At 39.6% G+C, this 14,044-nt stretch overlaps 2 protein-coding genes across 2 annotated transcripts; both read right to left on the bottom strand.

The window, feature by feature from the left end:
• Nucleotides 1-498: 498 nt before the first annotated feature.
• LOC144215852 (ceramide kinase-like) lies at nucleotides 499-9,971 on the bottom strand. Its single transcript, XM_077745027.1, has 13 exons — nucleotides 9,835-9,971; nucleotides 8,833-9,027; nucleotides 7,451-7,585; nucleotides 7,027-7,149; nucleotides 6,827-6,952; nucleotides 6,214-6,280; nucleotides 5,992-6,137; nucleotides 5,335-5,409; nucleotides 5,004-5,262; nucleotides 4,713-4,792; nucleotides 3,898-4,115; nucleotides 3,600-3,817; nucleotides 499-3,011 (listed from the first exon to the last, which is right to left on the bottom strand). The coding sequence occupies exons 2-13, from the start codon at nucleotides 8,966-8,968 to the stop codon at nucleotides 2,924-2,926; spliced, it is 1,671 nt and encodes a 556-aa protein (XP_077601153.1). The 5' UTR covers nucleotides 8,969-9,027; nucleotides 9,835-9,971; the 3' UTR covers nucleotides 499-2,923.
• A 444-nt stretch (nucleotides 9,972-10,415) lies between these two features.
• LOC144215746 (zona pellucida sperm-binding protein 3-like) lies at nucleotides 10,416-13,523 on the bottom strand. The gene is made up of 8 exons (XM_077744862.1): nucleotides 13,402-13,523; nucleotides 12,911-13,029; nucleotides 12,680-12,783; nucleotides 11,922-12,099; nucleotides 11,581-11,698; nucleotides 11,423-11,505; nucleotides 10,718-10,827; nucleotides 10,416-10,594 (listed from the first exon to the last, which is right to left on the bottom strand). Exons 2-8 carry the CDS (start codon nucleotides 13,027-13,029, stop codon nucleotides 10,524-10,526), a joined length of 783 nt encoding a protein of 260 aa, XP_077600988.1. The 5' UTR covers nucleotides 13,402-13,523; the 3' UTR covers nucleotides 10,416-10,523.
• Between the last annotated feature and the right edge of the window lie 521 nt (nucleotides 13,524-14,044).

Below are 14,044 nucleotides of genomic sequence, written 5' to 3'. Positions count from 1 at the left end.
TAGTTAGGTTCCAAACGCTTGTTCATAAGTTGAAAGTGTTCATAAGTTGTTCAAATTGAAGTTGATTCAGTGCTATATTTTATTATAATTTAAGTAAAATTAGGATAGAAAATTGCATGGTCTTTTTTTCATTAAAAAAGATCATTTGTGGTAAGGTTTTCGTGGGGGACAAAAAGACAATTTATAGTACTAATGCTCTTAAAAATGATCATGTACATTTGTTTAAAAAGAGATTATAGCAGGGTCTTTTTTTCCATTAAAAAAAGAGGCTTTTTTTGTAGGAAAAACGACCATGTATAGTCAGGCTATTTTTCATTTAAAAATATGACCATCTATATTAAGGCTTTTCTTATAAAATAAGGCTATTTGTTAAAAAATAAAACAATTATAGCAAGGCTTTTGTTAAATTAAAAAGACCAAGGGCTCCAACACCCCTGAGACCAACTGATGATAAGCAGTTCAAAAAATGAATGAATGAAAATGCTTTAGGAACTGAAATGAACTTTGAAATACTATATTTATTTGATTTTTTTTCTAGGTGAGGTTCCAACTGGCAGATGGTGTATGGACGTCAAGAACTTGCATAGAAGCCCAGTAACTAGCATGGTAACTATAACTAATCAGCATGCAAAGTGTGGTCAACGCCAGCGAGGATGCCATTGTAACAATTCAAGCTAAAGTAGACATTGCGTGAAACCTCGGAAGTGTCCATTGGCCGCTAAGACATAAGGACACAAAAACACAAAGAGTGGAATGCTAACAGTTTTGCTGCTACTTCTCATCTTCATCTTGAGCCCAGCTCAGGTCAGAAGAGATGGAAAAAAAATCCTAGACTAATAAGTACACAAAGAAACTAATAATGAAAAGCGCTACATTAGTGGCATCTACAGAAGAGTTCATTGGAGAACTTCCAACCTCATTCGTATAATAGCTAACTTTTAGGGGGTTTCGGGGGGTGCTGGAGCCTATCCCAGCTGACACCAGGCTAGAGGCGGGGTACACCCTGCATTGGTGGACAGCCAATCGCAGGGCACAAGGAGACAAACAACCATTCACACTCACACTCATACCTAGGGTAAATTTAGAGTGTCCAATCAGCCTACCATGCATGTTTTTGGAATTTGGGAGGAAACCGGAATACCCAGATAAAATCCACCAACATGCAAATTCCACACCGGAAAAGCAGCCTGGATTTGAGAGCTGCGAGGCCAACATGCAAACCACTAGTCCACCGGGGCGCCTGCTAACTTTAAGAGAGCCACCAAGAACAAGGTCGGAGTTCAACAAGACAACATCTCAAATCCGACTAGAATCAAAGTTCGATTAGGTTTTGAGTAGTAGATTTTGTAACAGACACTAACAAATTGAAGCATTTTAAGTCATAATATAGATATTTTCTCTTAAACTATTTCACGGCAGAAACAACATTGTAACTATAAGCAGCCAAACATTTGAAAATAATACAAACTTTACAGTAACCTCAATGAGAGTCAAAAGTTCAGCAATTGATTGTAATTATGTAACAGATTCTAACATATTTGAAGAGCTAGATTTAAAAGAAAAAAAATCTAAAAGAAAATATTGTCTCAAGAAAATATAATTCTCCTTTTTAAGCATGAATTTTTGAAATGAGGTCTTAATGTTTTTTCCTATTTCCCGACATAAAACAGCATCATAGTTTTACCTTTAAAGGAATGATGGTCACTTTCGCGTAACAATCTCTAATAAATTACATTTAAAGAAACATTTTCTTAAATTCTCCATGCCGGACTTTTCTTTAAAACAGTAAATGATGCAAAAAATAAGAAAACGCAGCTGAGAAAATAAAGAAAAATATTTTAAGACTAAATAAATGAAGAAATAAAAACGTCTTTGGAGAGCCCTGAAATATCCAAACTCAGACTTAACTAAACGACGACATTGAGCAGACTAGACTTAATTTGCACTTGTTATTCATACTAGATTCTAGCAAAGCTTTCATGATTAGACTCAACAGTCATACCTAACTGGACTCCAAATTTAGAGCCGACTAAACATGATGAAAATTTACGCTAGGGATAAAACTAGCAGCTATTATACTTTACATGCAAAAAGACTGAACGCTACTTGTAGCGCAGAACTAGACAAATGTGGACTTGATTGAATTTGGACAGTGGTCTCTATCATTTCTTTCATATTTAAGGCGGCATGCTGCCAAATTACATTATTTATTAAATGAATGTTATCCTTGTCGTCATTTTCGTCCACAAAGCGCTTTGCTAAATCCTTGTTTTGCATTCACGCCAAAATTTAAGTTCGCCAAAATATTTGGTGCACATAACGGAAAAATAAGTACTATTTTACTTCAGTCAATTTAAAACGCTTGTCCAAAAATGACTTAAAACTACATTTTACTCAAAGTAATTTTCTTTTGATACATTGCCAAAAGTCTCAGTCTATAAAACCAAACGACATCTAATTCACATAATATAAAACTACAACTTTAATCTCGCAATATGGAAAGGTATGATTTAATTCTCACAATAGATTTACTTTAATCTCTGAATATTAGAATGTATGCCTTAATTCTCGTAATATGTTGACGATTGACTTCAATCTCGTAATATTGCCATATTAATCTAATAGTGGGACTTTCCCGGCTCATTTTTTTGTTCTCTTAATTCCATAGCCACAATTAATAATACGAGAACCAATCACGCGACAGGAAAAAAAATTGCGGCCGGCATGAGCGCAGCATAATGTTTCTCCTAATTTAAACTCGACTAAACTTGGGGCGTCAACCTAAGGCTGCCGTCTCCGTTTGCACATTACCTTTCTGTTTGTTTTGCAAAAACACATCCAGCTACCCTTGAGAACAGAATCTGATCGGAACCACCCGAATCCAAGAGGAAAAGGCAGCGTCAGTCTGTCCGAAGCGGTCAGTCTATGCAGAGCGACCCGAGGCCAGCTCGTCGAACATGGGCGCCTCTTCGATGCCACGGGCAAAGAGTTTGATCAGCTGGCAATGCACTCTGGAAAATCACAAGAGATGATGTCAGAGGGCACGTGTGTGCAGGGGTGATGGAGCATCATGTGAGGGAGTAGAATTTAAAATAAATGAATAAATAAAAAACACAATATAATGAATTAAGATCATTTGATACACAGTGATCTCTTCTTTAGCTAAAATGATTGTTTTTAACTAAAAGGCCTTTAAAAAATACAATATTTTTTACTGTTCTTGAGTTAGAGAGTCGTTACTCTTCAAGAATCCACTGTTAAAATGTGTATAGTACAAATTATGGAAAAACATTTGGGTAAAATTTATGGAAGTAATGTAAGAGGTTAAATAATAAAAAGCTTTCCCTGTTATTTATATAAACAGGTATTATAAAGTTAAAGATTTAGATTTCCTTCCTGGATTTTTGGATTCAAAGATTGAAAAAACAAGTCTAACAAATTTGGTATTGTAAAATAAATAAAGTTCTTTCAAGATTAAATAAAGTCTAGTCTGACCTGTCAGAATAGTCAAATAAATTGAAGTTTGAAAGTACAAATCTGGAGTTTAAAAAACTTTCCAGGTAAAGTAAAAATCTCTAAAATTCAGAGGCGATAATAACCTGACATCGATGGCCGTGTGCGGGAGGATCTCGCCGTCGCAGTTCCAGCTGCTAAAGGCGGGCGCGCAACTGCAGGCCGGGTGATCGCGACAGATCTGGCTGAAGATTTGACGCTTCCCGTCCGGCGGGTCCAGTTCCAGCTCTGAGTCGCTGAGGCAGTGTCGTGGCGTGAAACAGAAGCGCCGCACCCGGAAAACTTCCACGAAGGACAGGTCAAACTGGGGGTGGATGGACGGAGATGCATGTGAGGTTGGACGCCAGTAGCGACCGATTTCTAGAGGACGTTTTGGGCACTCACCTGGTCATCCTTGCTGGTGTGGCGCAGGAGGTGTCGCAAAAAGTTGAAGCGGGAGCATTTACGCACCAGGATGAGGTCGGCGGTGCCGTCGGCCAGGTGGGCGGCGGGCGACAGGCCTTTGGGACTGCGGGGGCACGCACAACTCATGCTGGCCGCGTTGATGGCCAGGAACTTGCCGCGAATTGTCCGCCAGCCGTCCACATCGCCCGTGTCGTTTTCTGTATAGGAATCAGACTTTTGGTGTGTTTCCCCTCACAGATTCAACTGTGAAAACCTTGTCCGCTTAAACTGCCATGTTTGAATGAAATTTGAACTCATCCTTTGATATGTTCGCACTTTCTGGAAGGAGACGATTTTTTTCCAAGCTCATTTTCGCCAATACCAATATTTAAAAAAATAATAATAATAATGAATAAGAGCATTAATTAATAACAGAGAAGAGAGACTGCGATGAAAACTGTAATGCAAAAAATGGCAAACATTTTTTATACTATGGTGAACCCTGCTGATACTCCAAGAAATGCTTTCTTTACAAATTTTACACGATACTCCATTAACTATGAGTAAAATTCTAAAGAGAAGTACTAGTTCCACTTAGCCAACGAGTATGCCTAATGGTGTAATTTACAGCAGCCTAAAAGCACGACATACACAACTACTGGATCAGATCATGTGATAGAATCCAATACCAAGCTCAAACCACAGTGCCCTCTCCACTTCCTCCCCAAACACAAACGTTCTTAGCAACAATTAAAAATAAAACATATAAAAATGATTTCTAGTGAGTGTTTTTGAGTCAGCAACACCAAACCTACCGCTGTCGACGTCGGAGTCCACTTCATAGCTACTGGCCCTCTCCAACAAAACTTTCTTATTGTCCCGACATACTAAACACCTGCGAAAGAAAACAAAAATATAGTTCTAGTCATTATTTTAAGGCACATTAATTTTCAAATCTTAAAAATCCCAACCCCGGATTTGGATGCTAATTTAACACCCGACACTATGATTGAATCCAAAATGAACTAAAACCAGCTACATCAAATATTTGTCTTCCAACCCTATTTCTAACATAATCTGAATAAATAATCTGAAATAATCCTTACCCAGATCGACACCTGGAGGTGTCCCTGGGCGCCCCGACGCCGCTACCGGCCGGCAGGTAGGACACGGTGCCTTCGTAGTGATGGTGCGTGAGGAACATCTTGAGGCCGGCCAGATTGTATCGAGCGGGGCCCATCCAACGCTTTCTCTCGCTGTCCGTCAACACGTCGCCATAGAAGCCGTAGCCCAGCAGCGACACCGAGTAGCGCAGAAAGGTGTCGTCGTGGTGCACCGAGCAGACGTCCATCGGTTGGCTGTCGCCTGTACAAGTCATTAGTCAGTTCGATTGTCTAGGTTCTGGTTGTCCTGCTCGAAACGTGGCGACTGACTGACCAAGGATGATGTGCAGGGCAGAGGTCACGGGGTCATTGGTGCCGACTGTGGCAAAGCAGATGCAGTCTGTGGAACCTGTAGGATTTAAAGGAAAAATTTAAATAGGAGAATGACGCGGTAGTAGTGCCACTAAGCTTTGACGAACATCTTTGTCAAGGGACAATGAGTCAATAGTAGTGCTAGACCAGGGGTGGGCAAGCTTTTGGGCCCGGGGGCCACATTGACTTTAAAAATTTGACAGATAGGCCAGGTCAGCACAAGATACGATACATATAAAAAAGTGCATCCGTTAACAGTACATTTGAAACATAAACAGAAAAAAAGGACTAAAGTATTATCATACTCATCACTCATCATTAAAGTAAAAAGTACAAAGTAAAGTAAAAAGGAATGTATTAAGAAATATGAAAATGTAATTTAAAAAAAGATAGAGCTGTAAAACACGAAAAAAAAAATAAGAGGGGACAGAGCTTGGGAAAGAAAAAATATATATTTGGACGTCGGCGAGCCGGATGTGGCCCGAGGGCCATAGTTTGCCAATGTCTGTGCTAGACTATAAAATAAAAATGTCTGCCAGGAAAAAAAAAAGCAAACTAAAAAAAACAAACATGCAGATAAAAAGACATCAATTTAGTAATATGGAAAAACAGCCATGACCTGCCGGTATAATTCCGATTCGCAGCGGGCTGGCGACGAGCGTTTCCTCAGGAGCGTTGACGTCTACGCCTGCGTCGTTTTGTGTCCTCCACACCAAGCCGTGGACCATCTCGCTGAACATGCCGTCGCCACCTACGCACACCACGCTGGGGGTGGAGGGGATAACGTCGTTTGTTAACGCGGGGCAATGAGCTCAAACGATTGTGGCGTTGGCACACTCACCCGTCGTATTTGTTGAGCTCCGCCTCTTCCCGCAAGTGGTCCCGAGCGTGGTTGGCATACTCTGTAACTATAGTAACACATCTGTGGATGACTAGGACCAAGCCCCGCAGTGCAAATGTACTGTATCTATTCGAGTATAATGCGCACGTGTATAACACACACCCATAATTTGTGACTGAAAATTGGTATCCTTTTTTTCCACATTTTCTCAGCTCACATCGCCATCACAAAACATTTATTCACAATATATGGTACGGAAACCTGGTAAAACAAACTCATCAACATATTCATCATCATAATATTTACAATTTTTCAAAGTCTGATTCATCATCATTAGACTCACCAACAATTTATTCCATTTTTCCTGAGTTATTTTTTTTAAGTGTGAGCACCGGCCAATAGAACAGGCTCTCATGCTCTATCTGGCGGACAAAGACAGGTGGTACGTCTCCCATTAAAATGGCTGTCAATGGGACTTTTTCCTCAGTGGAAGGCAGTGTTTCACCGGGATTCATGTACAACACGCACCTGAACTTTGTTTCAATTTTTTGGTACAAAATTTTGCGCGTTATACTCAAACAAATACGGTACTTGATAGATAGCACTAGCATACCCATGACGTGTGTGCCGATGCCAGCCAGGGCAAAGAGCGGCGCCACCTTCTGTTGGTAGATGCGTTTAGCCTGACGTTTGCCGCCATACGGGTTGATGTACACTAGAAGATGTGTGGGTCTGCAACCTGCAGCATAACAAGAGCACATGACGCGCGATATCTTTCACCTGACAAGCACATGTGTGTTTTGCTTTACATACTAATGGCTGCCAGCTGCTCTGTGATGGTGCTCACCCAGCGGCGGCACAACACCGCCTGTGGACACGTGAAGGTGACTTCAGCACACCGCCAGCGGTGTTGCCGACACCTCTCCACGTACGACACTAAGATGAAAAAAAAAAAACAATAAAAAATTCAATGAGTTTAGCTAGATGTCACTTTTTTGTCCAGAATGGCCCCGAATGTAAGACGACTGACACTTTTTCAGTCGTATTTTAATGCAAGCAAAAAAACACTGTCCTATATTCGGGCTAATTAATTATTTCTGAACAGTCTTGTCTGATTTTTTTGATGATATATATTCAAAGATGGTGTGTAAATAAAAGATAAATCCAACTAGTTGATGAAAAATAATGCCATGTCTATTGTGGGTGGAGCAAGTCATTAAAGGTTTTTGATGGGCACCTGTGAAAGAATGGCTGCATTGTTTGTTTGTTCTCTCTCGGATCTTCTTCCAGCTGCCATCGTCCCTGCTGATCTTCTCCTCTTCCTCTTCTTGCACGCTGATGATCTCTGACACACACACGCTTTGACACACACCTGAAAAATTCACACAACAGACTTCATTTCCTGGGAATAGACCCACATTGCTCACACATGAAGTCACAACTTCCTCTATTTCCTGATTGCGGAAAAAATATGTTAAATAAAAGGGCCAAGTGGCACAACTTTAATGTTGATTATTATTTAGGAAAGAAACTTTTGTCAAAATATAAGTTCGATAAAATGAAGGCAAACTTTTAAAGACTATTTCTTACCTCTTTCTACAGATTAACAATTTAAAAACAAAACATTCCATGTTTTTCCTTGTTAATATAAAAGTAATATTAGACGTGTTGCTGTAGCGTAATCTAATATGAAAACTCAGCAGGTATGAAGTGAGCAAACATTAAAAATTCACAAACCAGTTGGACTTTTTCAGGCTGTCGTCATGGCGACGTGGCTGTGGCCAGTTAAAACTTTTATCGAGTGGAGAAGTCACCCTTTCATTAAGATTTTTTTGGTTTTGTTTGAGAGTCCGATGTAACCCAATGACAGCCATTGATGGCACTAGATGTCCAATATTTGAGTTAAATACTATTTTCTTGAAAACATCTTTAACAAAAAATAAGCACCTTAGTGTTATTGAGGGATACAAACCAAGTATATTTTTGCTTTTATTCATTTACATTTTGAGCAAGGTTTTTATTGAAAATTGCTTGACTGTCTGGGTACATTGCTTGCCAACGCGCTATATTTATATAGCGAAAAGGGCCACGTGTGAATGGGGAATGCATGAACACATCATCCTTTAAGCATGACAATATTAGCAGTCGACGATGACATTTTCATCTGCTACCAGTGACCTAGACGATCGGGATTCGAGCCGAAATTGGTAAAACGAGATCAGTTTTACAGAAAACTTACTTTTCAAAAATCCCGTACTAAAGTTGTTATACAGAGTACACAATTTGAAATGATAAAAAAAACCTATAAAATACGGGAAAACGTATAAGTTGCCAGGTATGCATTTTCGAGATGTTTTTGCTGTTAGTAGCACGTGGCTAGTTACGTAAGCGGAAGTTGGTAAAAAAAAAAAACACATTTGAGACTCCTGGTATAATACGAATTAAATATCCAAACACGTAACATCTACAAATGGCAATTAAGCTATATTTTGTGCGACACAAATGTGCATCAATCGTCTTGTTGTTATCCACGCCAGAACGTTAAGAAATGTGAACTGAGAGACAAAGAGGGACAACAATGGTGCTCGCTTAGTCGTTTCGGTTCGGCAGGGGTCTTACTGGGTCTGAATGGGTGGTACACCGGGCTGGAGGTTCTCCTCTTCCAGGTGAGCAAGGACTGGCACAGGCTGACCTCGTAGCCGACGTTGCGGATACGCAGCTCGGAAAACAGTCGCAGCCTCACCGGCCTCTCCATCAGACCACTGCGGTCAAGTGAGTCAAGCCAGCTGCGCTTCAATCTTCGTTGCCCTCTTACTTCGGGTTTTACGGCAAAAAGGAAGGACAGAGAAAAAAAAGAGGAAGGCGTCACCGCCGAATCCAAGTCGAGCGTTTCCGACAGTGCATTTCAACTCCCTCTCGATCGAATTGCAATTGAATTGAATGTAAAGATTCCATATTAACAATAAACGTCATTCTTTAAATAATCAAAAAGAACATACGACGCCACTGATTTCTGTTCTCTACCTTGAAGGAAATATGTCATGACGTCACTAGGCACTTCCACCACACCGTAATTATTAAATCCGCCAAAGTTTGAGTTTGATGTATTTGATAAAGGGACTTATTATATCTATATTGATTTAGTTTGGCTGATTCGGTCGTTTGGTGGTTTCTAATTTACTTAAAATTGGTCAGATTGAATTCATTTTTATTTCGTGTTTTTTATCTATTAAGAGGCAGGTTGTGAGTCAAGTGATTTCTACGTAATATTTAAATTATTGGACTAAAATGTTCTACGTATTAACAAAAGGTAATCAACAATCCTTACTGTAAATGCGATGTCAATACGACAGAAGACTTGCGAACTGTTGAACAAAATAGGTGCTAATCACAGTTATAAATTAGTCTTTTATACAGTTTGTCATTGAAAACCAAAATATATTCGACTTGAAGGTAGATAGATCTTTCCTACACATCAAGCCTTGAGTTGACTTTGTTTTATGATACATTTCAAATGAATATTACAGAAATTTGGAGACTATTTGTTGTTTTTCCCTTTCCTTAAAAAAATGCATATTTTTCTCGAAATCGTGATATTCAATGGAATGGAGAACAGGTTACCTATGTTCGGCCATGTTTCAATTTGAATCCACCCGCTCGGGAGTGGACATCTCGTCCAGAACCCCGAAGATTTAGACCAGAATTTTCGGACTCAATGTCGCTGAGTAGCGGATTGTTTTTGTCCTCCCGGATTGCGGTTCTTAACGGAAGTGGGAGTGGTCTAATGATGCCTTCAATTGCTATCGTAAAACCTCGAAAATTTTGAATTTATTTATAGTAACAATGTCGTAAAATGTACGTATTGAATATCATCTAGTTACTAGAATTTACTAGAGTCGAGGAGACCTAAATGTTAGATCACACTTCATTGCCTGAAATAATTTCACTGAAATGGTGTCAGAGGTATAACGATCAAATTTAGCAAGTATCTTTTTTAACTTGTTAAAACATAGGGCAAAACTAGGGCCGCAGGGGGGTGCTGGACCTCACCCCAGCTGACTTCAGGCCAGAGGTGGGGGACAATTGTTTACATGAGAAGACATTTTTCTCTTTTGGGATAATATGAAATATTTCAATCCCTTCAAAAGGTTCATAGTAAACAATTTGCATTTTCCAATACGGGAGTGTTAAACTGCGAGGCTTCACTACAACATCAGAATGTGCTGTTGCCCCAAATTATGATCATCTGATATTTTATTGAGGCAAATCAAATAAAAGCCCCATAATTGGGACATTTGATTTATTGCAGCTCAAACCATGTCATTAGGTCTTTCCTTAACTGTGACTGGGCCGACAGCAATTTCTTCCTCCCATTTTGCACCTGTAATATTCAAAATGTAATTAAAAAGATGCATTCAAAACACCCATTAACAAACTTAACAGAAATTTAGCATACCTTCAATAGACACCCCCTTTTTTCCCTTAAATATGTCCCAAAACCTACCTGTTGGTTTCAGGTGACCCTTGTTTCCCATCACTGGCGGCCACCTTCCTGTTCCGCAATCTGTGTCGCAGCAGGAACACGCCTCATGAACTCCACTTGCCTCAGTCCACCTATAAATAGACACAGAAATAGACTGATTTTTCAAGTGAACATTTTACCCTTTCACTCATCATTTTCACTTACAATTTCATCTGACTATGTACTTATATTTGTGAGTCACTGATGGTGGAGAATTGATTGTGAATGGTAAAAGTGTGTGAAGTTCAGGGTGTATCCTGTCATATAATTCAAACTTCACACAGGTGGACCGACCTGGATTTGAAACAAGGACCCCAGAGCTATGAGGCCGATGTGCTAACCAATCAAGCCGTATAACCAAGTATATTAAAAAGAGCCCAAAATCATGCAAAAGAGAGCATCTCATTTAAGTCGCTCCAAAGTACACATGTAAAAGCCAAACAGTCGTTTGCGGCTTCCTTAATGGAGCTTGATGAATTAATTTTTGTCCCACGACACCATGTTGCAGTTCTGTCCATGATTACACAAAGTCCAAAAACAATAAAAATAGAGGTATTTTTACTGTATTATTTTAACTTTCAGGTATAGATTGAATGTAAAGTTATTAATTAAGTTGGAAATGTCCCAAAAATGATGACAGAGTATAAAGTAGAATAATGGAAGTAGAGGTAAGAGGAGGCATCTCACCCATCAGCAAAGGAACAGGCCTTGTTGTCAGAATCCACCATGGCAGTTACAGGCGTGGCTCTCAAGTTGCAGGTGAAGTAGAGCTGAAGAAGAAGAACCATAATGCCAAGAAAGACCAAAGCGCATAGAGAGCTCTTTACCTAACACTATTCTCTCACCACGCCTCGGTCATCCTGCTCAAACTTAAAAGCCTCCATCTCAAACCGCAACTGGTCATCCCTCAAACGAGAAAGGAAGCGAGAGCTCGAGCCAGTTAACCGACTGTCAAACAGGCACCTGAACACACAAAAGTCACATCAAATATGCAATGGTGGAACATAGTCAAGTAAAAGTATGTTTTAACCCTCACGCAAAAAGTCACATTTGATATGTTTGGACTTTTGCATCCTAAATTATTAATTTCAACAGTTGGTTTCGCTACACTACACAAGAGTTGATTTTAGTCTATCTTCCCAAAGAAAAACAAATACAAAACATCACCACTAGCAGAAGCACGCACCCGTTGTTGCCCATAAAGGCGTAACAAGGGACCGTATCGATGTTCTTGACCAAGGTCGCCACGCAGTCATCTACCGTCACCCTGAGAGGCGTATGGTAAAACTGCTTGACAGAAACTTCAAACTTTATCATGTTTCCCAGCAGGAATTCAGAAGATGGCCTAACAGACTGCCAGTCATCTTGAGAGAGGAAGAGCATCACATCAAACAAGACCAGTTTAAAATACCGTATTTTGACGACTATAAAGCGCACTTAAGTCTTAAATTTTCTCCAAAATAGACAGGGCGCCTTATAATCCAGTGCGCCTTATATGTGGGAAAAATTAATGTGCCATTCATTGAGGGTGCGCCTTATATATGGAAAATATGGCATTTCGCTTCTACAGTAAAGTTTGAAATAGAATAAGGCTGGAAAACGACAAAATCTGTACTGACACTGATAAATGCAAAAAAATATATTGAATAAACGATAGTACTTCAACCAATAGTGGCCTCCTCGCAGAATAAAAACAAAAAATCCTAAAACAAAAACGTTCTGTATTTTCACGACTATAAGGTGCACTTAAGTCTTAGATTTTTCTCCAAAATAGACAGGGCGCCTTATAATCCAGTGCGCCTTATATATGGAAAAAAATAAAACGTGCCATTTATTGAGGGTCCGCCTTATATATGGAAAAAATGTCATTCATTGAGGGTGCGCCTTATAATGCAGTGCGCCATATAGTTGTGAAAATACGGTAAATACATTAAAGTAACCCACCCGTCATCAGTTTGAAAGAAAAGTAAAGGCTTTCCTCAGAGACTTTAGAGTCGTGAAATGGAGTCCAGGTGGGAGTCAGGAAGCCGAGGCTCACATTGTGTTTCCTGAAAACACAAAGCAAAGCTGGAGAAAAATGGAGACGGATTTGATTGAAACTCTGCAACGTTAGCTTGACTTATAAAGACCCTTTAAGTTATCACTGTACAGTTGTTCGGTTTAGGAGAGTCCCACCTCTGGTATTGACACTGGATGTTAACAGTGACGCTTCTGGTCCGAATAATGGGCGTGTCTCCTAGAGGAGATGGAGTGTACTGCAACTTGAAGACATCGTCGAAGAAATCCTCAGACATCTACAACAGATAAGATGAGGTCAGGGTCTTTTGTTCATTTGGTATTGTCTATGTTATGTAGGTCCAAAGTTGCAAATCAAGTCAGCTTTCTCAAATCAAAACATAAACCTTTTTGTTAGCGATTTCCAAGATCAAAATTTGTATGCCGCTTAGCCAGGACCATCAAAAGCAAAATGTTTTCACTAAATGTCTCTAAATGTTGCAAAACGAACGCATAGGAAGACGTTCATCAAAGACGATGTTTGTTATAAAACCAAGAAACGGTAAAAAGCTTTCCCGTGTCTGCTTGTAAATGTTTAATTTAACGTAAAAAAAGGTCATGAAATATTGACCACTGCTCAATTTATTAATGAGGTTGTCAGAAATGCATACCTGATGACAACTGGACTTTAGGTCTCAACTCCAAGCCTTGTGAAGACATCAATAATCCTAATATTAATGCTGAAGCTACATATAAAGTAAGTGTAATGTTCGTAGTCATGGTAATGTTCAGTTTTTTAAGTATTTCTTTAGGAACTGAGTCAGATGAGCAGCGAGTTAATAGTAAAACTATTAGACTCCACCCACTTGATGATCGCATCACTTCTCCACCTGTACCTCGTTCACCTGCTGGTTGAAGAACTTTACAGGTGATAAAACAATTGGATGGCACATTCTAGAAATATAATTATAGGTGGTGATTTCTTTCTTATGCATTTATAACTACTGCATAGAAGCATGTCGTGAATAAATGGCAACAAATGTTAACTGTTTTGAATAAACAAATCTGGCTCACGATTAGCAGTAAAACTTTTGTCTTAATAATACACAACAAGTACATTTAGACAGCAAGCCTCACAGTTCTGAGATCCAGGGTTCAATCCCAGGGGTTTCTGTGGAGTTTGCATGTTCTCCCTGGTCCTGTGTGGGTTTTCTTTGGGTACTCCAGTCCCTAGGATAGGCTCCAGCACCCCCTATGACAGAAAATGGTTGAATAGCATATGATATCCTACTGCACGTTATGAGGAATTTGATT

This window comes from Stigmatopora nigra, chromosome 22, assembly GCF_051989575.1.
Source record: "Stigmatopora nigra isolate UIUO_SnigA chromosome 22, RoL_Snig_1.1, whole genome shotgun sequence".
NCBI classification, from domain to species: Eukaryota; Metazoa; Chordata; class Actinopteri; order Syngnathiformes; family Syngnathidae; genus Stigmatopora; species Stigmatopora nigra.
This window is presented reverse-complemented; position numbering and strand designations above follow the sequence as displayed.

Coding starts and splice junctions, on each gene's coding strand:
- LOC144215852 (XM_077745027.1), bottom strand. CDS start 8,968: ATGGAGAGGCCGGTGAGGCTGCGACTGTTTTCCGAGCTGCGTATCCGC. Junction 7,150..7,450: donor ATGCAGCCATTCTTTCACAG/GTGCCCATCAAA, acceptor TTTTCATCTTAG/TGTCGTACGTGGAGAGGTGT. Junction 6,281..6,826: donor CATCGGCACACACGTCATGG/GTATGCTAGTGC, acceptor GTGTTACTATAG/TTACAGAGTATGCCAACCAC.
- LOC144215746 (XM_077744862.1), bottom strand. CDS start 13,029: ATGTCTGAGGATTTCTTCGACGATGTCTTCAAGTTGCAGTACACTCCA. Junction 11,506..11,580: donor AGCAGGATGACCGAGGCGTG/GTGAGAGAATAG, acceptor CTTCTTCTTCAG/CTCTACTTCACCTGCAACTT. Junction 10,595..10,717: donor GGGTCACCTGAAACCAACAG/GTAGGTTTTGGG, acceptor TGAATATTACAG/GTGCAAAATGGGAGGAAGAA.